At 40.9% G+C, this 27184-nt stretch overlaps 1 protein-coding gene across 2 annotated transcripts; it reads right to left on the bottom strand.

Moving 5' to 3' along the window:
* Nucleotides 1-77: 77 nt before the first annotated feature.
* LOC124136583 (myeloperoxidase-like) lies at nucleotides 78-27184 on the bottom strand. 2 transcript variants are annotated; one of them, XM_046502544.2, is made up of 13 exons: nucleotides 27151-27184; nucleotides 21278-21535; nucleotides 20615-20747; nucleotides 16518-16765; nucleotides 14564-14743; nucleotides 10350-10434; nucleotides 6686-6795; nucleotides 5264-5365; nucleotides 4518-4619; nucleotides 3438-4155; nucleotides 2271-2440; nucleotides 1246-1348; nucleotides 78-521 (listed from the first exon to the last, which is right to left on the bottom strand). In XM_046502544.2, the coding sequence occupies exons 2-13, from the start codon at nucleotides 21438-21440 to the stop codon at nucleotides 215-217; spliced, it is 2421 nt and encodes an 806-aa protein (XP_046358500.2). In that variant the 5' UTR covers nucleotides 21441-21535; nucleotides 27151-27184; the 3' UTR covers nucleotides 78-214. The 2 variants fall into 2 exon arrangements, with proteins under 2 accessions (XP_046358500.2, XP_046358501.2); XM_046502545.2 differs by lacking the exon at nucleotides 27151-27184 and adding an exon at nucleotides 22109-22140.

Below are 27184 nucleotides of genomic sequence, written 5' to 3'. Positions count from 1 at the left end.
TCAACACTGCATTATCTAAATAGAATATCCTCCTCAATGTCCATATTCAATCTATAAATACGACAAAAGAATTAATGTTTTCTTTATTATTTACTTTTCCGTTTATCATCCCCTTGTACATGAACACATATCCGCCATCATTCTTACGAACAGAGGATCGCCTCGGACAAGACGGCTGTGTGATGCACCATAATCCCATGTCCATTTCCGGGGGTTAACCGTAATAAGAGTCATCCCCATCGGAGGGTGCTCGTGCAAGGTATCCAGCTTGACCATCGGGTCCATACCCGGCTGGACCATCGCGTCCATATCTGGCAAGGTATGGGAACCTCCTGCATCGCCTCCTCTGAATGTCTGGGCCACTACATCTGGTGTAGCTAGATCTGCATACCCGATGACGTTGTTGCATGCCGGCAATGCACCGCGACCACCCAGACCAATCGCTCCACAAAGGAGGGCCTTCCTTCCAGGGAGCTAGGTCAAGATCTGGCAGGTCTTTGCATCGGACCAGGGGGTTGTTACTGCAAAACAATAAACACAGTATCGGTATTTTAGTACCACTGAATGAACTTATTTGCATTTTGTTCACTTCTGGGGTGAAATTTACAGGGACTTCAGGGTAAGACTATAGCCCCACGGGGAGCACGGGGGGGGGGGGGGGGGGGGCACATTCGTCTAAGGCGCCGAGATTCGCTGTGCAGAGTTGCGTCCCTTGTGCATGCAGAAACCTACGATTGTGGGTTCGAATCCCGGTTCGCCCCAATTATGTTTCTAGGTTTGTCAGCACAATACCCGTGCTCGTGGGTTTCACCAAAGTGGTAAACGTCTTAGACCTGCATCACTTCGTGCTTTCCTCCCACATTAAGCTGACACGCCGTGATATAACAGGAATAATGTTAAAAGCGGCGTTAAACCCTACTCACTCACTCACTCACTCACTCACTCACTCACTCACTCACTCACTATAGCCCCACAGCAACCTATGCTTGTCGTAAGTCGATTAAATAGATTAACAGGCTCGGTGACTTAGTTGATTGCATGGCATCGTATCCCATGCGTGGAGTATCAAACACCCGATTGTCAGGTCCAGATTTGATTATTTACAGACCGCTGTCATAGAGCTGGACTTTTGATGAGTATGACGTTAAACTACAGACAAAAAAAACCCAAACAAGTGATGGACTAACGAATACCACATCTGGGAGACTAAATGTTACCCCATTTCGGTTGCTCAAACATACTTACATATAATCTGCTACATGGAGTGCATCTGGCTGGATGAGAGGTAGTCTGGCATTTACACAGACAACCTTGGCAATCGTCACAGACTGGAGGGAGCGGAACTGACCTGTGCCAAAATACCGTAGAAACGTATTATACTGAGAAGAATTTGCTAGGAATGGTTAATCGTTCGCTCAAACATGAGTGATTCTTACAACCGTAAATTCATGTTAATACACTGAGAAGAATTTGATAGGAATGGTTAATCGTTCGCTCAAACATGAGTGATTGTTACAACCGTAAATTCATGTTAATACACTGAGAAGAATTTGATAGGAATGGTTCATCGTTTATTCAAACATGAGTGATTCTTACAACCGTAAATTCATGTTAATACACTGAGAAGAATTTGATAGGAATGGTTCATCGTTTATTCAAACATGAGTGATTCTTACAACCGTAAATTCATGTTAATACACTGAGAAGAATTTGATAGGAATGGTTCATCGTTTATTCAAACATGAGTGATTCTTACAACCGTAAATTCATGTTAATACACTGAGAAGAATTTGATAGGAATGGTTCATCGTTCGCTCAAACATGAGTGATTCTTACAACCGTAAATTCATGTTAATACACTGAGAAGAATTTGATAGGAATGGTTCATCGTTTATTCAAACATGAGTGATTCTTACAACCGTAAATTCATGTTAATACACTGAGAAGAATTTGATAGGAATGGTTAATCGTTTATTCAAACATGAATGATTGTTACATAGCTACGTGACCATAATCCATTTATATTTTGAACCATTAATTCTGGCATACTTTGTAAAAGTCAAACACAGGATCATTGCAACTTTGGTTGCAGTGACACGACGGAGAACACCAGAAATGGGCTTCAGATATGTGGGGAATCGAACCCGCGGCGAACGCTTTAACCAGTAGGCTACCCCACCACCCCCTCGGTTGCACTGATACGATGGTAAGAATGCCATAGCGAACACGGCGCAACAATGATGCACATACACTGTATACTCAAGCCTCACCTACAGAGAAGCGGACTGGGTCCATGGCCGTCTCGTACCAAAACCTGTCTCCTTCTTTGAGAAGCTGGAACTGATTGCCAATGATGCAGGCGATGGTTGCTCCGACCACACCACCGGGAAGCGGGCGTTCACTGATGGCGCCAGGGAACAGATCGATGTCGTCCGGGTGACTAGGAACAGTGAACCTCAGGTTATAATCTGTCTGGCAGGGCTCTGGTTGCTTGGCAACCTCATCTGTATCAGGGATCTTGGTGGGCTGGTTAGGTAGTTATAGAATCATTACATCAGTGGTTTGGTGTTTGTAGTGTATGTTTTGTTTGTTTGTTGTTTAACGCCGCACTGAGCAATATTCCAGCCGTATGACGGCTGGAATATTGCTCAGTGCGGCGTTAAACAACAAACAAACAGTACCAAAAACCTGTCTCCTTTTTTGAGAGTGAGTGAGTTAGTGAATATGGTTTTACCCCGCTTTGGGCAATATTCCAGCAATATCACGACGGGGGACACCAGAAATGGGCTTCACACATTGTACCCATGTCGGGGATCGAACCCGAGTCTTCGGCGTGACGAGTGAACGCTTTAACCACTAGGCTACTCGACCGCCCCTCCTTTTTTGAGAAGCTGGAATTCATCTTAGCATTGTCTAGACGCTGTAATAAGTCTCCCGTTTGCCCCAAGACGCTGTCCTGGTGTCATAAACGTTATCGTTAAATCAAAATATCATATACTTCCTAAACACACACACGTGTTTACTGGGATAGCTAATTGTTCCGGACATAGACCCGCTTTAAACGACCCATTGATGTCTTTAAGTATCAGGGGGCACGGGTGGCCCAGTCGTCTAAGGCGCCGCGATTCGCTGTACAAAGTTGTTTCCCTTGGGCACGCCAGAAACCTACGATTGTGGGTTCGAATCCCGGTTCGCCCCGATTATGTTTCTAGGTTTGTCAGCACCATTCCCCCGCTCGTGGGTTTCACCGAAGTGGTAAACGTCTGAGACCTGCATCACATCCTCCCACATTGAGCTGACACGCCGCGATATAACTGGAATACTGTTAAAAGCGGCGTTAAACCCAACTCACTCACTTTAAGTATCAATATACGGTATGATTGTTTGTAGTTGCAGTCCTTTATTTTAACGTTTGATGGAGATGTGTCAGAGATTACCTGTACAACTGTCCTAGTAGTCGAGCTGCATCACTAGGATGGTCCACTAGTCCGTTGAATCCAGTTCCAAAGTTCTCAGCTTCCGGGAGCTTGCACCATCTCCTCCAGGCGTTGTAGCCGGATATACCATGATCCCTCCCTCTCTGGATGTTCAGAGATGCCAAATCAAAACTATTACCATTTCTGTCCAAGAACAAGTTATTCGTCACATCCGGCGTCAGGAAACGATCAAATGTTCTTGCATGATCTCTGGTCATTCCGCCAAGCAGCCAAGGGATAGTCTGACCCCTCGTCTCCACGATCAAAGAAGCGTTTCCGAAGAGAGACCTCAGGGTTTTTTCTCCCTGAATTTCATAGGGTGATGTCAGTTTGGATAATGTTCCGCGGATGAGAGTATGTCCCAGACGATAGGCGGCAGAGGAAAAGGCGCTTCTAATGCTGGGATCTGAATTCTCATTGTAGACGGTTCTGTATCCTCTTTCGCTTGGATCCAGTCGGAAGAACTCTATGGTCTTCTTGTTGAGGAGAACTGGTAAGAACTCCTCGTATGTGATCTTTTGGATCATAGCACCAACAATCTTCCTGGACTCCTGGAAGATCCCCTCATCATCCCAGTGGGGATTTAGTCGACGTAGGCCTCGGGCGATACGGTTGTGTTGTCTCATCCATATCGTATGCATGCTCGTGAGCCCAGTCTGCTCATTGACTCGTTCATCACCTATTGACGATATGAATTGTTTGATAGGCATTACTTAGAAGCTGACGGATGACAAATCAGACATAAATTAAATTGAAATCTAAATTGGACCCGTGAAGATCCGGGGTAGAATAGGTCTTCAGCAACCCATTCTTGCCATAAAAGGCGAATAACGGGATCGGGTGGTCAGGCTCGCTGACTTTGTTGAGGCATGTCATCGATCCCAATTGCGTGGGTCGATGCTCATGATGTCAATCACTGGATTGTCTGGTCCAGACTCGATTAATTACAGACCGCCGTCACATAGCTGGAATATTGCTGAGTTAAACAACAAAGAGATAGGCAGACAAACGAGTAACGAAACATAAGTGTGTCACACAAACCTGCTAAGAAGCAGAAGCTCTCTGGCAGTTCCTCAGGAATGCAGTTCTGCACGTCGGAATTGGGAAGCAGTTCAAGCTGATCATCTTGAAAGTCTAACAGTCCTGCGGAATACGGTATAAGTTTATTAGTACATAGCAGCTGCTTATGATATTAATAGTGATCTTAGTCCCATTACGGGTCACGCCAGAACGACCTTTCATCCGACCATTTGGCTGATGTAGACTTCTTGTTGGACATTTCAGTGGTCGATCAAAGTTCGCGAAAGGTTCTGACGTGATCCGTAATGGGATGTCCTCAGAACTTTGTTTAGCGGCAGCGAGAACTCAGATCTGATTTGAATGAGATTGAGTAGATATGTCAAAAATCTCATGCCAAAATGCCAGTTATTATTTTTTGCAGCTTTAGATAACTCAGCCTCCCACCTTTAAATTATTCCTGAGCGATGTCACTCTTAAACTTACTTACTAGCTCCTTACAGTATCTTTCAAGCTTGTTTTAGTTAAATGGTTCTCTTTTTCGCATCTGACCAGTAGTACGTGTTATAAAACATATTCAAACACATTGCATGTAGAGCTAAAGTAACGTGCAATGGAACACGGGCATCGCCAACTCGGTTACATAGAATACTGGTTAAAAGGAACTTAATTCAGATCGCACTTTTCTTGTTTGTTTATGCAACAGACGTCGTGTACAATATAAAACAGATGTAGGAGATCTCCTTTAGTTGGAGAAGTGACTGTATTACCATACTTGTGCAGTCTCAGCGCATCCTGCTCTTCTTGTGTTGACCCATACACGGTCGACCCGTCAACGAAGGCTGTTACCTGGTTGAGCTGCTCCACCGGCTCTGTCATAGAAACATCATACAGTCAACTACAGACTCTGTCATAGAAACATCATACAGTCAACTACAGACTCTGTCATAGAAACATCATACAGCCAACTACAGACACTGTCATAGAAACATCATACAGCCAACTACAGGCTCTGTCATAGAAACATCATACAGTTAACTACAGGCTCTGTCATAGAAACATCATACAGTCAACTACAGGCTCTGTCATAGAAACATCATACAGTCAACTACAGGCTCTGTCATAGAAACATCATACAGTCAAATACAGGCTCTGTCATAGAAACATCATACAGCCAACTACAGGCTCTGTCACAGAAACATCATACAGTTAACTACAGGCTCTGTCATAGAAACATCATACAGTTAACTACAGGCTCTGTCATAGAAACATCATACAGCTAACTAAAGGCTCTGTCATAGAAACACCATACAGTCAATTACAGGCTCTGTCATAGAAACATCATACAGTTAACTACAGGCTCTGTCATAGAAACATCATACAGTAAACTACAGGCTCTGTCATAGAAACATCATACAGTTAACTAAAGGCTCTGTCATAGAAACATCATACAGTCAACTACAGGCTCTGTCATAGAAACATCATACAGTTAACTACAGGCTCTGTCATAGAAACATCATACAGCCAACTACAGGCTCTGTCATAGAAACATCATACAGTTAACTACAGGCTCTGTCATAGAAACATCATACAGTCAACTACAGGCTCTGTCATAGAAACATCATACAGTCAACTACAGGCTCTGTCATTGAAATATCATACAGTCAACTTCAGGCTCTGTCATAGAAACATCATACAGTCAACTACAGGCTCTGTCATAGAAACATCATACAGTTAACTACAGGCTCTGTCATAGAAACATCATACAGCCAACTACAGACTCTGTCATAGAAACATCATACAGTCAACTACAGGCTTTGTCATTGAAACATCATACAGTCAACTACAGGCTCTGTCATAGAAATATCATACAGTCAACTACAGGCTCTGTCATTGAAACATCATACAGTCAACTACAGGCTCTGTCATTGAAACATCATACAGTCAACTACAGGCTCTGTCATAGAAATATCATACAATCAACTACAGGCTCTGTCATTGAAACATCATACAGTCAACTACAGGCTCTGTCATAGAAATATCATACAGTCAACTACAGACTCTGTCATAGAAACATCATACAGTCAACTACAGGCTCTGTCATTGAAACATCATACAGTCAACTACAGGCTCTGTCAAAGGATTAATTACTGACTATACCCGGAATAAAATAAAATGAAAATGACTCTTACCAAATTCACAATCGGCGTTAGGAACTTGAATAGAGCGTACGAAGTTTAAACATGTCCGGTCAGTAAACGTTTCATCTCCCTCGGGGATGGGGATGGAGAAACATACATCTCTGAAAGAGCAGCAATGTTGTGACCATTTAACCTGTGTTATTTCCAGCTGCTTATGATATTAATAGTGAATGATCAATCTCATTAAAATCAGATCTTAGTCCCATTACGGGTCACGCCAGAACGACCTTTCATCCGAACAATTGGCTGATGTCGACTTCTTGTTGGACATTTCAGTTTTCGGTCAAAGTTCGCGAAAGGTTCTGACGTGACTCGTAATGGGGTGTCCTCAGATCTTTGTTTAGCGGCAGCGAGAACTCAGATCTGATTTGAATGAGATTGAGTGGATATGTCAAAAATCTCATGCCAAAATGCCAGTTATTATTTTTTGCAGCTCTAGATAACTCCGCCTCCCACCTTTCAATTCCTGAGCGATGTCACTCTTAAACTCACTCACATAGAAACATCATACAGTTAACTACAGGCTCTGTCATAGAAAGAGCAGCAATGTTGTGACCATTTAACCTGTGTTATTTCCACCCTATACATATTGCATTGAAAAGACAAGGCAAGTATGGGTTACTGAAGACCTATTCCACCCCGCATCTTTCACAGGTCTAAAAGCGGCGTTAATCGCACCTCACTCACTCACTACAAGTATACTGTAAGCTAACGAATGGCAACCGGGCAACTTACGTTAATCATTACAGTGACCGCCGAAGGATAAGGGGTTAATAACCCTGATATGATCATGCAATGTGTCTACATACTTTAAACCTGACACAATATATACTCACCCCCAAAAGAAACGCGGATCCCACCAACGCGGTTGATATATGAAGAATTACTCATATTCAAGAGATATTAGATTGGTTCGATGCACAAATGAACATACTGGTATGTTGTGTGAACCGACGCTCATGAAAGCATCACACGTGACGTCATAGATCAATGATTCGAGATGCACCGGTTTACTCGTACAGGATTAGTGTGTGAAGTTTGGAAATCACGTACAGCATATCGTGATAAAAATAAAGACACGCTGTGGTAACACTTGACTGGTTGTTAGTTTTCTCAATAAGTGGTACACATTGGAAACATCCATTCTTAATGTAGACACTTCGCTGTATGTTTCTATGGTTCGCTTTTCTTTTGGCGGTGAGTATATATGTCCAGTTTTGAACAGACGTATCCATGTAATATCTATTTTGAATACCCTTTAAATCGGATGCTAGTGTGATTCTTAAATTCTTCAAATAGTAAATAATATTTTACCATCATGTTGGACAATATACGCGATTCCGACTGGTCAGTGAGAGGTCTCAAACCACAATACAGTAGACTACGGTTATAACGAACTCGAGGGTACCACTAATTGTAGTTCGTAATAACCGTAGTTCGTTATATGCATACATACAGCATATATACAACAAATGGTCGGGACTAAAAAAAAGTTCGTTATATCCGCCAGTTCGTTATAAGCGTGTTCGTTATAAACGTAGTTTACTGTATTTAACATTCTCTGATTGAAACAGCTGATTTGACGGCCGCATAATTGCACGTTCAGTTTCCAATTCAATCAGTAAGGTGATTTGGTAATGTGGTGTTTGGTTCACCTGCTTGTGCCTTCCAGGCAGCTTGGGTTGTATACTCCCCAGGGAGCTGAGATTTATAGTCGTGTGCACACTGATTCCTGGACCGGGATAAGTACACACATTATTTTTATTTTCAACGTAAACGTATGTGATATCTCCTAAGTAGCTACATGCAGTTTGAGGGGGCACGGGTGGCCCAGTCGTCTAAGGCGCCGCGATTCGCTGTGCAGAGTTGCGTCCCTTGGGCACGCTAGAAACCTATGATTGTGGGTTCGAATCCCGGTTCGCCCCGATTATGTTTCTAGATTTGTCAGCACCATACCCGTGCTCGTGGGTTTCACCGAAGTGGTAAACGTCCTAGACCTGCATCACTTCGGGCTTTCCTCCCACATTAAGCTGACACGCCGTGATATAACTGGAATAATGTTAAAATCGGCGTTAAACCCAACTCACTCACTCACTCACAGACAGTTTGAAAGTAATATCAGCATTTGGCAAGTTTCCAGATACCATGAATTCTCTGCGGTGTTTTTGCATAAATTCATGTGTTTATGCATAAATACATGTTTCAAATTGCTGCTTTTAAATCCATAATGAATTAAGAATTGACTTTCACTTTGTGAGATTTCATTTTGAATCTTCGTATATTGAGGGCCAAACTGTATGAACTTCGGAGTTATCGACGACGTTCATACAATGTTTGGCCCTCACTCTATGAAGGTTCATACTCCAATAGACTCACACAAAGTAAAAGCCAAATCTTATCATTTTTATATCACTATTTTATACCTCAAAGGACGTAGACCTAGATCTATACACAATTATATTTAGTATGTGTGACTTCATGGTTACACCGAGAGCCATTCAACAACCAGCTGTATCTCGGAATAAAATAGTTCCTCAAAACGAGAGGTGACATGAGCGTATGTATGCTCAGCGTGCTCTACAGGAACATGCATTCACATAATATCCTTATTAGATGAGAAAGGTCTGTTCAGAACTACCTCAGTAAGTCAGTCACAATGACAGCGCGCTATAATTCAATTACATCAAGTACAAGACGTCAAAATGGCCGACACGTTATACGTAACAGGAGAGATTTATAAATGAACCTGTGGCTATTACAAGTGTTTGCCATCACTGATAAATTGGCCGATCATTGAAATGGGATTGTAAAGATGTGTCAAATAGAGCCTAAATCCATAGACTGATGAATACTGTCACTTTAGTCTAGACAAGAATGGATACCAGGATAGTTGGGATGTACTTTTCTTCGTTTTGTTCTGACCGCCTCCGTGGTCTAGTCATAGAGCGTCCGCCCGGAGAGCGGAAGGTTCCGGGTTCGATTCCCGGTCGCGTCATACCCAAAGATAGTTAAACGATGTTACCCTGTCTGGCGCTCGGCATTAAGGGGCTAAAACAAGGACTGGTCGGCTCGGAGTCAGTATACTGTGTCTGAGTGGGGTATTCATGCTAAACTGCGGCATGGTATCTCAGGGGGCTAGCGCTATAAATCGGACTCAGGTCGGACTAGTACAAGCAGCCACACACACACACACACACACACACACACACACACACACACGTGCATGTAAGTCGCTATATAAGTGCAATAATCTTGCACGCGACGTTAAACCCCATTTCACCTCACCTCGTTTTCTTCTCTAGGATCGGCTGTAGCGAGGATGTGCTTTAACGGGCATACAACCAAACTATATAACCCAATGTATGCTAAACGCTAAGTTCAAGATTAAAGGGTTTAAATGACCAGAAAGAACGCTTCTCTGTTTATTCGTGCAAGGGAATTCCCAGGCGTTTTCCCAGGAATGTGGAAGTAGACCGTCAGTGAATAGAGTCTCGTGAAAACATCACAATGTGTCGTTCATACACTTAAGAACTTCAGTTTCGCGGTCATGTGACCAATGGAACAGCCGTTTATCGTTTCAACATCACTTAAAAAATATTCCATAGTAAACAAAGGGAAGGACATACTTACAATGTAGATCATGCACATGCCTTACCTGTCTGCGAGAAGATCGATGAGAACCTGCGGAGTGCCGGGTGGGATGTCATCAATGCAGCACGTGATAATAGATTCATCGTTTCCTGCAACCCCAATGGTCACATTGTATAAATTATGTATGCTGTAAAGACAAATTTAACATTTTGCCTGAATGTTTAGTTTCACTGTTTAGACCACCAATACAATTGTCAACACATCTGTCTTTATAGTGTCGGTAGACCACCAATACAATTGTCAACGCGTCTGTCTTTATAGTTTCGGTAGACCACCAATACAATTGTCAACACATCTGTCTTTATAGTGTAGGTAGACCACCAATACAATTGTCAACACGTCTGTCTTTATAGTGTCGGTAGACCACCAATACAATTGTCAACGCGTCTGTCTTTATAGTGTCGGTAGACCACCAATACAATTGTCAACGCGTCTGTCTTTATAGTGTCGGTAGACCACCAATACAATTGTCAACGCGTCTGTCTTTATAGTGTAGGTAGACCACCAATACAATTGTCAACGCGTCTGTCTTTATAGTGTCGCTAGACCACCAATACAATTGTCAACACATCTGTCTTTATAGTGTAGGTAGACCACCAATACAATTGTCAACGCGTCTGTCTTTATAGTGTCGGTAGACCACCAATACAATTGTCAACGCGTCTGTCTTTATAGTGTCGGTAGACCACCAATACAATTGTCAACGCGTCTGTCTTTATAGTGTCGGTAGACCACCAATACAATTGTCAACGCGTCTGTCTTTATAGTGTAGGTAGACCACCAATACAATTGTCAACGCGTCTGTCTTTATAGTGTAGGTAGACCACCAATACAATTGTCAACGCGTCTGTCTTTATAGTGTCGGTAGACCACCAATACAATTGTCAACACGTCTGTCTTTATAGTGTCGGTAGACCACCAATACAATTGTCAACACGTCTGTCTTTATAGTGTCGGTAGACCACCAATACAGTTGTCAACGCGTCTGTCTTTATAGTGTCGGTAGACCACCAATACAGTTGTCAACACGTCTGTCTTTATAGTGTCGGTAGACCACCAATACAATTGTCAACGCGTCTGTCTTTATAGTGTCGGTAGACCACCAATACAGTTGTCAACACGTCTGTCTTTATAGTGTCGGTAGACCACCAATACAATTGTCAACGCGTCTGTCTTTATAGTGTAGGTAGACCACCAATACAATTGTCAACGCGTCTGTCTTTATAGTGTCGGTAGACCGCCAATACAATTGTCAACGCGTCTGTCTTTATAGTGTCGGTAGACCACCAATACAATTGTCAACACGTCTGTCTTTATAGTGTCGGTAGACCACCAATACAATTGTCAACGCGTCTGTCTTTATAGTGTCGGTAGACCACCAATACAATTGTCAACGCGTCTGTCTTTATAGTGTAGGTAGACCACCAATACAATTGTCAACGCGTCTGTCTTTATAGTGTCGGTAGACCACCAATACAATTGTCAACACGTCTGTCTTTATAGTGTCGGTAGACCACCAATACAATTGTCAACGCGTCTGTCTTTATAGTGTCGGTAGACCACCAATACAATTGTCAACGCGTCTGTCTTTATAGTGTCGGTAGACCACCAATACAGTTGTCAACACGTCTGTCTTTATAGTGTCGGTAGACCACCAATACAATTGTCAACGCGTCTGTCTTTATAGTGTCGGTAGACCACCAATACAATTGTCAACGCGTCTGTCTTTATAGTGTCGGTAGACCACCAATACAGTTGTCAACACGTCTGTCTTTATAGTGTAGGTAGACCACCAATACAATTGTCAACGCGTCTGTCTTTATAGTGTCGGTAGACCACCAATACAATTGTCAACGCGTCTGTCTTTATAGTGTCGGTAGACCACCAATACAATTGTCAACGCGTCTGTCTTTATAGTGTCGGTAGACCACCAATACAATTGTCAACGCGTCTGTCTTTATAGTGTCGGTAGACCACCAATACAATTGTCAACGCGTCTGTCTTTATAGTGTAGGTAGACCACCAATACAATTGTCAACACGTCTGTCTTTATAGTGTAGGTAGACCACCAATACAATTGTCAACACGTCTGTCTTTATAGTGTCGGTAGACCACCAATACAGTTGTCAACACGTCTGTCTTTATAGTGTCGGTAGACCACCAATACAATTGTCAACGCGTCTGTCTTTATAGTGTCGGTAGACCACCAATACAATTGTCAACGCGTCTGTCTTTATAGTGTCGGTAGACCACCAATACAATTGTCAACGCGTCTGTCTTTATAGTGTCGGTAGACCACCAATACAGTTGTCAACACGTCTGTCTTTATAGTGTAGGTAGACCACCAATACAATTGTCAACGCGTCTGTCTTTATAGTGTCGGTAGACCACCAATACAATTGTCAACGCGTCTGTCTTTATAGTGTCGGTAGACCACCAATACAATTGTCAACGCGTCTGTCTTTATAGTGTCGGTAGACCACCAATACAATTGTCAACGCGTCTGTCTTTATAGTGTCGGTAGACCACCAATACAATTGTCAACGCGTCTGTCTTTATAGTGTAGGTAGACCACCAATACAATTGTCAACACGTCTGTCTTTATAGTGTAGGTAGACCACCAATACAATTGTCAACACGTCTGTCTTTATAGTGTCGGTAGACCACCAATACAGTTGTCAACACGTCTGTCTTTATAGTGTAGGTAGACCACCAATACAGTTGTCAACACGTCTGTCTTTATAGTGTCGGTAGACCACTAATACAATTGTCAACACATCTGTCTTCATAGTGTAGGTAGACCACCAATACAATTGTCAACACGTCTGTCGTCATAGAGTAGGTGGGTCACTAATATAATTGTCAACACGTCTGTCTTCTTAGCATAGGTAGACCACCAATACAATTTTCAACACATCTGTCTTTATATTGTAGGTAGACCACCAATACAGATGTCAACACGTCTGTCTTTATAGTGTAGGTAGACCACCAATACAATTGTCAACACATCTGTCTTTATAGTGTAGGTAGACCACCGATACAATTGTCAACACGTCTGTCGTCATAGAGTAGGTGGGTCACTAATATAATTGTCAACACGTCTGTCTTCTTAGCATAGGTAGACCATCAATACAATTGTCAACACATCTGTCTTCATAGTGTAGGTAGACCACCAATACAATTGTCAATTGTCGGGTAGCATTGTGGTTCGCTCGTCACGCCGAATATTGCTGGAATATTGCTAAAAGCGGCGTAAAACCATACTCACTAACTCATAATACAATTCTCAACACATCTGTCTTCATAGTGTAGGTAGACCACTGATACTAATATCAACAAATCTGTCTTTATAGTGAAGGTAGACCACATATACAGTTGTCAACAAATCTGTCTTCATAGTGTAGGTAAACCGCTGATACTATTATCAACAAGTTTGTCGTCACTTTTTTATTCTAGGCGAATCACAGATACTATTGTCAACACGTCTGTCTTCACTTCATATTGTAGATGAATCACTGATATTATTGTCAACAAGTTTGTCTTCACTTTATATTGTAGGAACACTGATATTATTGTCAACACGTTTGTCGTCACTTGTCGTCGCATAATATTGTAGGTTAATCACTGATGGTATTGTCAACACGTTTTTCTTAACTTTATCTTGTAGGTAGACCACTGATATTATTGTGAACAAGTTTGTCTTCACTTTATATTGTAGGTTAATCACTGATGGTATTGTCAACACGTCTGATCTCACTTATATTGTAGTCGGATCACTAATAATATTGTCAACACGTCTGTCCTCACCTTTTATTGTAGGTGAATCACTGATACTATTGTTAACACCATTGTATCCCCTTTATCTTGTAGGAAAACTACACATACTATTGTCAACACGTTTGTCTTCTTTTCATGATGTAGGTGAACCACCCAATGTCAATGTGTTTGTTATACTTTTGGAAATGATACAAAACGTAAACGACAAAGAATGACAAGTCTCGATTATACGACAAAACAGATTTCACTGGACGGAAAAAGCAAAATAGCCATGAAAAATATATGAATGGATCACTGAAAATCAGTGCTGACACCAGGTTTTCGCAAGGAGGGTAACCAATGACACAATCAGATCTACCTTCGTGCAAACTGATACTATTGTGAATGTGTCTGTTGCACCTGTGTGAATTGCATTAGATGTACTTGTGATTCCTGACCTACCTCTTTGTATTGGAGTGCTGGTTGTATCATGGTCAATAAACTGACCCCACTGCATCACGAGGTGAGTGTGGGACGCTGAATCCGGGAGATCCTCATCACTAGCATGAAGGGTCCTACTCACGAGACGAGGGTTCGGGAGGGCGTTACCATCCCTGCCATTAGCTCGGGGCTCTGACATTCCTAAACATACATTTGTATCCAAAATACAACCTGTTTCTACTCAACAGATCTCCATAAGCTCCCCTTAAGGGACAAACCACTTGATTCTCTTGGGAAAGGATGGAGAAGATTAATAAAAAATAATTTCTTCGATCAAATACTTGAAAAATATAATTGTTTAGCTGTAATTAATGTTTATCCCATAAACAAATATGGCTTCATTCTTAATAGAAACCGTCAAGTGGTCCGTGAGATGGAAGTTTAAAAATTGTCGGAATTAAAACAGAAAAGATCAACCAGTTTAACTATTACGGTGCGTTATGGAAAGTACCTGCATAAAACAGGACCGATACAAGTGATTGTTGAATTTCTGGGCTACAGATACAAATGTTGCGTGTTCCATCCCTGGGTATTATGAAGAAAACATTTGTTGTTTGATTTTAAATGCAAAATACATTTCTGGCGAGAAAATGTTTAGATGTTACTATCTAAACGGAAGTTGTATTAATATATTCCCGGTTATATATAATATAGCAATATCACTGGTATATTATAAAATCCCAGCGATATTGTAACATCCCTGTTTGTGAGATTTAACCCCACTGGAGAACAATAGGATGACGTCAGTGGAGGTTTATAGGTATATGAAAATACTGACTAAACACCAACGGCAGGTAAACTGAAGGACAAAGAAAGTATACCGAGTCCCCGCATCATTCCCGTAACAGTCATCTTCACGAAGCAAGGGAGTTAACTGACTATAAAAGTCCAGTTTCCACCCTTGCCGAACTAGGCTGGTATTATGGAGTTACATTTTGGCTGGACTAACGTGTCTATGCATAGCCCAATCAAAATCGCGCAACGAAATCGAAATCCGGTTCGTAAAAAGTCATGCAGATTTCGGTCGATTGCAGGATTTGCAAAGCATGTGCACCTCGAACAGATTTCGGTCTCGTTGTCAACAGAAATTTTCTAAATCTTTTCATGTTTTTAGTTCAAGGTTCTCACGTTCTTCATTTGATGCACTTAGCGATGTAAGACACGTTTTTTCACAGTATAGATCTTGATTATCGATCAGATCGTTTTGACAGGGCGCCGCCATTTTGTTTGAAGCAAATGCAAGTGATACAAGAGGTGGAATCTGATTGGTCCATAGGAGAGGCATGGAAGGGACATAACTGGTAATAGCCACATGTACTGCTACGATCGAGCCAAACAATTCCAGCCTTGTTCGGCAAGGGTGGAAACTGGACTTTTATAGTCAGTTAACTCCCTTGCCTCGGGAAGATGCGTAACAGTTTGTAAACAAGTTATTTGTGCCTGGATAACAAATAGGTTTGAAGAAGACTGGAGTAAGAAATGATTTGGCAGCCCCATGACCCCTAAAGCAGTTGTGTACTGAGCGAATTGTTTCTCATTAATTTCTTAAATTTTTAAATCAAATTATTTTCTTTAAAAATGAAACCACATATTCTTTGAGTGCTGACTAAGCGCCAGCAAAGTTTATCTTTGGATGAATTTAAGATATTTTCAATTGAAAATCACACATATTATGAAACGAAATGAGAGGAATGGTTTCTTTTGTTCCTTTTGATTAATGCATATACTTTATTTTCGTACCGTCGTATGGGCGGTCGGGTAGCCTAGTAGTTAAAGCGTTCGCTCGTCACGCCGAAGACCCGGGTTCGATTCCCGACATGGGTACAATGTGTGAAGCCCATTTCTGGTGTCCCCCGCCGTGATATTGCTGGAATATTGCTAAAAGCGGCGTAAAACCATACTCACTCACTCGTACCGTCGTCGTATTCAGGGGGCATAAATCTCCTGGAAGGGATGAAGGACTTCCCCCATCGGGGGCTGCGGAGGTTGTTGCAGCTTCCGTCTGCTTTGCGGTAACGAGTGTTTGGGTCACAGGTGACCACTTCGTCAGTTGGACATATTCCCTCATCTTGGAAAAGGGTCTTTAATAGGGAACTACTTCCGGAAAGCACAGTAGACACTTGTGAGGCGACTTCCGATAGACTTCCTTCACCAAAGACAGCCCTACGGGGAAAAGAAAAGCTTTTAACAAAGATTCCAGATTTTTTTTTATGAGATGGTTTTGTCGCTTTTATTTGTAACATTTCTACCTAGGTCTTACTTTGACAACAACGGGGACTTCATATACACGTGCAAATTGTCCAACGATGCCACTGATCGTAGTTCGGAGTCACATCCATTTTTCGAGCCAACATCTGTTGATTGTTCAAAGGAGAAATTCTACACTGATTATGATCCTTAATTTGAAATCAATGTTGGTTGGTTAGTTTTTTGTTTAACGCCGCACTCAGCAATATTCCAGCTATATGACGGTGGTCTGTAAATAATCGAGTCTGGACCAGACAATCCAGTGATAGATATCATGAGAATCGACCCACGCAATTGGGATGTTTGACATGCATCAACCAAATCAGTGAGCCTGACCACCCGATCCCGTTAGTCGCCTCTTACGACGAGCATAGTCGCCTTTTACGACAAGCATAGTCGCCTCTTACGACAAGCATAGTCGCCTCTTACGACAAGCATAGTCGCCTTTTACGGCAAGCATAGTCGCCTTTTACGACAAGCATAGTCGCCTTTTACGACAAGCATAGTCGCTCTTGCGACAAGCATAGTCGCCTTTTACGACAAGCATAGTCGCCTTTTACGACAAGCATAGTCGCCTCTTACGACAAGCATAGTCGCCTTTTACGGCAAGCATAGTCGCCTTTTAAGGCAAGCATAGTCGCCTTTTACGACAAGCATAGTCGTCTTTTACGGCAAGCATAGTCGCCTTCTACGACAAGCATAGTCGCCTTTTACGGCAAGCATAGTCGCCTTTTACGACAAGCATAGTTTCCTTTTACGACAAGCATAGTCGCCTTTTACGACAAGCATAGTCGCCTCTTGCAACAAGCATAGTCGCCTTTTACGGCAAGCATAGTCGCCTTTTACGGCATACAAGCAATGTACCCTGTTCGTGACAAACATCTTCCACCTGAAACTTGTAATGTGGCGTTCCGCAATCAGTTGACACAATTTGGTACCTTTGGAAGCAGCATTTTACAAATTACAAGATCGTTTTGAAGGTTTGTTCAAGGCATTGTTGATAACACACATTCCTAGGTTCGATTCCCTACATGGGTAAAATGTGTGAAGCTCATTTCTGGTGTTGATATTTTTAAACATTGCTAAAAGCGGTGTAAAACCTCACTCACTCACACATACCTAAAAGTTTGAGACTCTATTTGGAGGCATGGGTGACATTGATGACTACAGAGCTCCAGATAAGCTGCGTATGTGCGTAAAATACGCATCAGAAATACGCAGTAAAATAAAATCCAAGCGTATCAAATACGCAACGAACATGACAGATACGCTACAAAAAAAAAAAAACTTGTGCGTATCATCAAAATATTGTGAAGTAACCCTGCGTATTCGATTAGCAAATCAGCAACTTATTTTGAAATTATAAACGGGCATTCCGTCAACCTTGCCAAACTCCACGATGACAGTTACATCATGATCATTTGCCATCACACTTTCTTGTGGAAGAATCGTGGTATTTTTGAGTCTTATAAAGCTCTCGAACCCAACCGACACCAGTTTGTAGGGACTAGATGAATAGTGTTATTAAATATTTAACTTAAATACCCACATGTGTAAAAACTAGTGGGTAACAGAAATTTGAATGCCCAGATAGAATTACTGATACCCAATGATTTTAAAATACATGGGTAAAATACCCACTGCAACAAAAGCTGATCTGGAGCTCTGGACTGACCATATCGATTTCTACACAACTATCGCCTACTTTGTAAATTAATTATCTGATGAACCAATTAATAATTCTGTTGATGAATATTCATTTTTGAATTCTGATACAACTGAATCTGAACTTTTAGAAGCCATCCATGATATGAAACCTGGAAATTCACCTGGATATAGTGGTTTGCCAATTGATTTTTTTCAAAAATATACCCCCACTTTGTATTGAAATGTTATTAAAATTATATAATGTTGTCCTGCGGACTGGAGTATATCCCGATCAGTGAACGTATGGTGTTATCGTGCCTATTTATAAGAAAGGAGGCTCCAGTGATCTAGGAAACTGTGGACTATCACATTATTGGTATTTGCAAATATTTGCAAAACTTGTCTGCTCTAGATTAACATTTATTGGCTGATATTGAGGATAACATGATAAAGGAACAGGTGGGTTTTCAGAAAGGATTTCAGACCTCAGATAATATATGTGTTTTGAAAGATATAATCCAAAAGTACTTATCTCAGAAACGTGGTCGTTTCTATTGTGCATTCATAGATTCAAAGGCTGCATTCACTTCTTTTTACAGGAATGGTCTATGAACTTTTGCATGATCGGGTTTAAGGTAGACTGTATAGATTAACAAAAAATAATTACGAACAAGTTATAGCTTGTATTTCAATAGATGCTGGCTATACAGTCTTTTCTATATGTAAATATGGATTGCGGCAGGGATGTCAAATGCCCCCTTTTTCTTTTTCTTTTGATTAGTGATGTTGTAGCCTTTTAAAATTCTGATTGACAAAGAGGAACTACCATGGACAAAATGGGGTTGTATATATTTCTGTTTGTCCGCGATATTGCCATGTTTGATGTTACACCAGTTGGCCTCCAAAAGCGTTTAGATAAAGTTGCTATTTATTTATTTAAAACAAATGGAAATTTGAGGTCGATACTCATAAAAGTAAAATAAATGGTTTTAGAAATAATGGCCATTATGATATTAGGAAATATTTTGCTTTCCGACTAATTATATTGAAGTAGTACCTAGCTAAAAATATATGGTTGTTTATTTCACCTCATCTGCCTGATGGTACCTAACCCAAAATACATTGGCGCAACAAGCTTGAAAATAATTCCAAATATTGCAATGTAAATCTTCTATGTTTCAAAAACGTCCTGCAGTCTGCAGCTTCATATATTTTTATATTAAAAATCTTGCCAATTTGTTTTATATGGTTCTGAGGTATGGAGTTTCCACCCATCCCAGATGTTGATACAATTAATGACAGGCTTTGTAAATTAGAATTGGGTTTTAAAGGCCAAACCCCGCGAGGGGAGGTTGGGAGAGTGTCTATGAAGGTTGTTTTCAATATAAGAGAATACAGTAAACTACGGTTATAACGAACACGCTTATAACGAACTGACAGATATAACGAACTTACTTTTTTGGTCCGGACTATTTGCTGTATATATGCTTATAACGAACTACGGTTATAACGAACTAAAATTAGCAGTCCCTTTGAGTTCGCTATAACCGTAGTTTACTGTAGTTACTTATTGGTTGCGATTGTTGAACCAAATTTCAAATACTATTCTTAAGCATGCGCACCACTTCGAGTTCAGTAAGGCCGAAGTGGGGGAAAACTGGGCTGCTCATGATGTTGAAAGCTTGTTACCAAAGTATGGTTTTGTAAGACTTTTGGCTCCATCAAGGGGTTGGCTATATTTATTTATTTATTGACCAAAACGCTGTTAAGATATTGATGTACAGATGTAGAACGATAATAACACAACTCCATCAAAATTAGACTTTTATAGACAAATGGAATATGGTTTGGAAGATTATATTTTTTGTATTCACAATACGATGTATTTTAAAGCTTTAGCTAAATGGAGACGCTTTAGTCATACTTTAATGATAGAAATAGATCGACAGTATAATATTAACAGAAATTTAAAAGATTGTGCATTTTGCATAGAATAATCAGAATACAAGAATGTTCATTCTATGCAGATTTAAGAGACAGCATTTTACACGCATGCATGCACGCACGCACGCACACATATATATATATATACATTGTTTCACAATGATATATACTTACGTGAGTTGAGCGATGGTTTTAAGCGCATATAACCTCTGCCTCTCCCTGGCTCCGAGGCTCAGTGATTCAGTCTTTGTGTTAAGTATCACTGAATGAAAGTAGAGGGCAGATCTCCCTCCGTGGAAGTCAACACCTAAAGCAGATATTTCTATGATGTATTTTTTGCCAAGGCACCTATTGTTTAGATTGCTTTCAACGACCTACCCGTCCTCACTCCTGTTAGGAGTTAAGGTGATGTTTCCTAATATAATTATGTTATTGTTGATCTGAATGTTTGTAAAAGGGAAGAATTAGTAGTGTAATTTGAAACCCTTCGATTGACCAATTATATTTCAGAGGGGCGGTCGGGTAGCCTAGTGGTTAAAGCGTTGGCTCCTCACGCCGAAGACCCGGGTTCGATTCCCGACATGGGTACAATGTGTGAAGCCCATTTCTGGTGTCCCCCGCCGTGATATTGCTGGAATATTGCTAAAAGCGGCGTAAAACCATACTCACTCACTCACTATATTTCGGATGTTTTAACCCCCATGGTTGAATTCCATTTGAAGGTGACATATCCCTTCTATAAATGAGACACGTAACCCAAACGATTTTAATATAAATATGCTTCTGGTTGTATTTTTAACATGGAAAAATATGTCGGGATAACTCAGTTTGGCTTACCTGCATCGAAGAACCTTTGCTCGTCTTCATAGAGTTTGTTAATGGAAGCTTCTATTACATTTTCGAGGAGTGTTCTAGTTTCGTCAGGAGTCAAATCGATAGTTTGTGCAGCACAGACTACAAGTGCAGCACAGACTACGGCAGCAACATACAGGCCTTCCATAGCCCTGCTGTGTGAGATGTTCACCGCGTTTCCCAAAGACTGTTGACTGAATGATTGTTTAAAGTCTTCCTCAACGTCTTGGGACAATCCTGAACCTGTAAGCAGAAAACCTATCGTTGATGACAATATGTCGTCAATGGTCGGAAAAATAGCCTCAAGCTCAAGATTAGACTATCTGGTTACATATCAATAATACCGAAAATATCATTAAAAGCAGGAAAAAACATTCGAACAAATAAAAGAGACAAAGTCATTTCCACAATCATAAATATAGTCTCGATTTTCTGATGGAACCACAGATTCCATTGGGAGTAAAAGTCAGAATAGCGGTGAAAAATATATGAATGGATCACTGAAAATCAGTGATGACACCAGGCGTTCGCGAAAAGGATAAGAAGGTCATGCCCCGCGGAACAGAAGTGTATACTAGAAGCAGAGAACATTGTAAGATTCCGACTATTTCATGAGAATTTGTTTATGAAACAGGAAAACCATAAGCTTATAACCAATAAGCATAAATTAGCTTGGCGCAGCGTCTCGTCGCTGAATCAAACATTTCTCCATCGCTGGTTTGGTCATACTCTCCGTACATACATCACTGTTGCAGTTGGCGACGTTGTTGCTTCAAACAAACCTGATTGACATGAACATTTTAAGAAATTGTATACCTTACAAGGCCACGAAGGACATGCATACTCCTCAATACCAAGAAGAACAAAGGCATAGGATTTATGTTACAATGGTATTTATGTTTTATCTGTTATATGCTGAATGAACAATATACCAGTAGGTAAAGAATCCCACGACTGCCCTCCAGCGCTGTACTGTTATGCTGTCAACTTCTACATCAGGAAGTAATAATGTGCTCCACTAGTTTGTAGACCACCTCCGTGGTCTAGTGGTAGAGCGTCCGCCCGGAGAGCGGAAACATAATCGAGGTGAACCGGGATTCAAACCCACAATCTCACAATCATAGGTTTCTGGCGTGCCCAAGGGACGCAATTCAGCACAGCGAATTGAGGCGCATTAGACGACTGGGCCACCCGTGCCCCACCCCATTTCATGAAGTGATAAGACAACATTTATAGAATAAGTGTGCATATATATATATATATATATATATATATATAGAGAGAGAGAGAGAGAGAGAGAGAGAGAGAGAGAGAGAGAGAGAGAGAGAGAGAGAGAGAGAGAGAGGTTATCACGCGAGTGTGTTTGGGGATGGTAAATATTAGGAATAAAATATAATGTCATTCTTTAATTCTGTGCTTCAAAATCGCTTTCCCTCTCTCACAAACATTACCGAAACATTGCGAGTTTTCCTGGAATGCGCGCATTAATATTTATTACGTCACAGGGTAAGTGATGTGTCAGTCGGACAGTGACAGTAGCCAATATAGTTCCAACTGAAATCTGTTTCTTATACAGTGGCGAAGCAACATATACGCAAAACAACAGTTGTTTTTAATTGCCTTTCGCGGCAATCCATCGGTCTGTCGGCTAGAGTAACTGCCCTTTGTCGAAGGGAAGCTACTCTAACCCTAGTCTATGAGACGTCACGGCCACGGTCAGACGTTGTTGACAGTCGGTCTGTCCTGTCATTACGTTAAGAAGTGTAGTCAGATGTACACACAGCGACAAAACGAAACAAGGTCACAATTCAAACATAGTTCGGCCCATCCAACTATTTTAATATGTGGAGAAGGTTTGAAGCCGCAGAGGTCTACAAGCACAGATATGGCTACTGATCCCGCTTGGCTAGGCCTCGTGCCCTCGCAAAATTGTTTCAAAATTTATATCTCCAAAGTTGCCAAAACTTATAAAATGCCTTAGCTACGTCACAGTTAGATACTGATTCTCAGTATATTAGACTGTTCTTTTGATAATGATAGCAATTATCCCTGTAGTTTATCCAGATTCCCGATGGTAAATTCTGACTCGATCGCCGAATGACGAGGGCGACGCCATGTTTGTTTACAAACAGTGAAAGTAGTCCTACTTGACCTTTGATATCTCTATCCGCATATGACCCCAACGGATATCGTTTTTATCGGTTGGCTTTATCCTGCCGAGAAACCTACCCATTATATGATTAGTGGTCGGCTTGGGAGGATCTGTTGGTTATTAAGTCGCACAAACACGCCCCATGGCTTCGTCATTACGGTCTTCCTTGAAGGGTTGGAGCTGTTATACATCTGGGGGCGACGTCCTAACAGTGTCTCAGGGTGCATAACCATTATTAGCCAGATCAGTATACGGTGATCCTTAAAATATGTACACCTCAGCGGACGTTAAGTGTTTTTATGAGTAAATAAAAGAAAGCAATATTCCAGCTATATCACGCCTTTTTGTAATAATCCAGTCGGCACCTGGCATGCCAATGACTGAAACACGAGTAATTTACGGATATGAAATGCGGGCCCTCAATCAGAGAGACTGACCTCCACATCCAAAACAGTTAGCAAATTATATATAATATATAACATAATATTGTGACCACTTCTGACCGCCTCCGTTGTAGAGCGTTCGCCCGGACAGCGGAAGGTTCGGGGTTCGATTCCCGGTCGCGTCATACCAAAAGACGTTTAAAGATTGTACTTGTTGTTGCCCTAAGTGGGGTATTCATGTTAAACTGCGGCATGGTATCTCAGTGTGCTAGCACTATAAATCGGCATCACTCCGGACTAGTACAAGCAGCCACACACACACACACGTGCATGCACATCCCGAAATAAGTGCAATATTCTGGGACGCGACGTTAAAACCAATTTCACCTCACCCTCCTCACTAGTCTGTCCCCGTAAAGTCATGGTTGCCTGGCCATTTAGTGCTCAACGAGAAAAACATATGCAAAGAGCAAATGTTGTCAGTATATATATATAATTCATAATCCGATTGTTCATGTGCAAGATTTGTTCGTATCTCCCAAATGAACATCAACACAACAGAGACAAGATAATCGAAATCCAAAGAAAAAAAACAGCCATTAACAAGACCAAGGTGTCCTACCCAGTGCTACGTCCGAGTGAGTGAGTGAGTGAGTATGGTTTTACGCCGCTTTTAGCAATATTCCAGCAATATCACGGCGGGGGACACCAGAAATGGGCTTCACACATTGTACCCATGTCGGGAATCGAACCCGGGTCTTCGACGTGACGAGCGAACGCTTTAACCACTAGGCTACCCGACCACCCCGCTACGTCCGAGATGAGCGAAGTTAGTTATTGAACTTTAAAAAGAACTTTATTCAATATGAAACAGATAATATAGACAAGAACTAGTAACACTCGACCCGTGTCTACAGACGTAGAAATGAACGTTTTGCTCAAAACTGTAGTTGTCGAAGTGGATAGATTCGGGTATGTCAGTGTCATAATGTGGGCGATCATGCACCCAAAGAACCAACCTGGTGCACGTACAAGGCAATTTGACGGATTTACGCTACCTGCGTCCCGTTAGCGACCCTCAACGAGACATTTTTCAGCAGGACAACGTCCGACCACGTCACTCTCATCCCTAATAGAGTCCTTACAAATTGCAAACGAGAGCGAGAGACAGAGAGAGACAGAGTGAGAGATTGTTTATATCCTCTAGATGTCATACCGAAGATAACAATAATAATATATAACCAAAAAGGCATAACATATTTACAATAACACATCTTATCAAGTTCATATACGTATACGGAGACAGATATCCACTAAGGGATATATATCAAAAGATGCTTCTGTTTGTACAGATATTATGCCACACTGTAGTATGATAGTGTCCCAGATGTGTTGATCCAGATTGTGGGTAAATTCTGTAAACGTTCCACATAAAAATGATAACATATCTGTTTCTTCTTGCATTTCCAATATCAACGTATTTTTAACGTCAAGTAAGTCAATGAGTTAAGAGAAAAAAGTTCACAACTTGAAAAAGCAATATTATCTCAGACAAATCAATTATCGAAATCAAACTTTGCACTGCACCTCTCCTATTGTTACAGAAACTGTACCCCAAATTGGAATAGAATTCATGAAGTTGTGTTTAAGTTATTAGTTGCACAAATATTGAAGTAAAAAAATATTCTTCGTTCAAAACATGAAACAAATCATCCTTTTTTCAGAAAATACACATATCAAAATTAAACCTTGCACTGAACCTCTTCTATTAGTAAAAAGATTGTTCCTAAATTTGAAAGACTCCATGAAGTAGATATCGAGTCATAGGTCGCACAAATATTTCAGTAAAACAATTCTAAGAAACAAATTGCTGTATTCTTTTCAGAACATCCAAATATTGAACACAAACATCGCACAGCACCTCTCCTAATTCAACTGTACCCCAAATTGGAAAAGAATCCATGAAGTAGTTTTCAAGTCATTTGTCGCATTAAAAAATATAGTTCACAACATGAAAAACATCACATTTTTTCAGGTAATACACATATCAACATCAAACTATACACTGCGCCTCCACTATCAGTATTTTAAGTGTTCCCTAAATTTGAAAAGAATCCATTCAGTAGTTTTCAAGTTATATGTCACATAAATGTTTATGTAAAAATTCTAAGACAAACAATGAAAAAAAGTTGAATATTTCAAAAGATTCAAATATTGAAATCATACCGCACCTCTCCCATATGAATAAAAAAAGTGTACACCAAGATTGAAAAGAATCTATGTCAAGTAATAGGTAACACACAAAAATATCTGCGGAAGGACGGACAGAATTCCTTGGTGTAACTATATACCCCGCCTTTTAAGGTCGGGGGTATAATAATGTGCTGTCATAGTCGAATGCATTCCAATTACATTCTTGCATTCTTTCGAAATGTTTACTTCGTGGTGAGATTCTCACACAAAGTTCTAAAGCAGGTCGATATTCTGGGTACAGAAAAGTTAATTGGCAATGTACATGGTATGTCAATTTCGTATGAATTCTCTTATAACGGGACATGCTTGTGTTATTTGATACGTGTGTGAGCCATACGTGTTCTTCGTATTTGCATAAAGTTTCATAAACAAGATTTCTCCATTTCAATTTGGGAGGAAAAGTACCGTATTGAACATATGAACAAAGGTAGGTACCTAAATTGTATTTATCAAGTTTGTGTGTAATTCCATCACAGATGCAATGGACACACAATATATTTTTTGGCAAAGTTATTTCAGTCTGAAAGCAAGAACGACCAAGAAATAATACTTTGCATTTATCAATATATGACGTTATTGTCCAAAGTCCAGGATTCGCAACAGTGGACTCTGAAGGAGATTTTTATCAAGACCCTGTACAATGGGTACCAAATATCTTTGTGTGCCTTCCAACAGATTGGCATGTTGACCCTTGATGCCAAAGGGTAATTCAAAACCATAGAGGCTGAATTTGAGTATCATTCTCAACCATATTTTCACGCTTGAAAAGGGATGAAGATCATTACTATTTAATCCTAAAGATCTTAAGGAGTTAATATAGAAAAATATAGATAGCAAGGAGTTGTAGAAGGAGAAGTATGAGGCGACTGACGGGATCGGGTGGTCGGGCTCGCTGACTTGGTTGGTGCATGCCATCATATCCCAGTTGCGTGGATCGATGCTCATGATGTCATTTACTGGAGTGTCTGGTCCAAACTCGATTATTTACAGACTGCCGTCATATAGCTGGAATATTACTGAGTGCGGCGTTAAACAACAAACAAACAAACCAGAAGGAGAAAATACTTAACCTCACACGCCTTCTGCTCGGATCGGAATAACGCA

Source organism: Haliotis rufescens, unplaced genomic scaffold (assembly GCF_023055435.1).
Source record: "Haliotis rufescens isolate VD_foot unplaced genomic scaffold, xgHalRufe1.0.p SCAF_12, whole genome shotgun sequence".
In the NCBI taxonomy this organism is placed as follows: domain Eukaryota; kingdom Metazoa; phylum Mollusca; class Gastropoda; order Lepetellida; family Haliotidae; genus Haliotis; species Haliotis rufescens.
Note: the sequence above shows the minus strand (reverse complement) of the source record. Positions and strands in the feature narration are given on the sequence as shown.

Excerpts from the sequence above, each read along its gene's own strand:
- LOC124136583 (XM_046502544.2), bottom strand. The coding sequence starts at position 21,440 with ATGGAAGGCCTGTATGTTGCTGCCGTAGTCTGTGCTGCACTTGTAGTC. Across the intron at positions 4,156-4,517 it reads GAGCTTCTGCTTCTTAGCAG|GTGATGAACGAGTCAATGAG; the intron begins GTTTGTGTGACA and ends TATCGTCAATAG. Across the intron at positions 1,349-2,270 it reads CCCAGTCCGCTTCTCTGTAG|GTCAGTTCCGCTCCCTCCAG; the intron begins GTGAGGCTTGAG and ends ATTTTGGCACAG.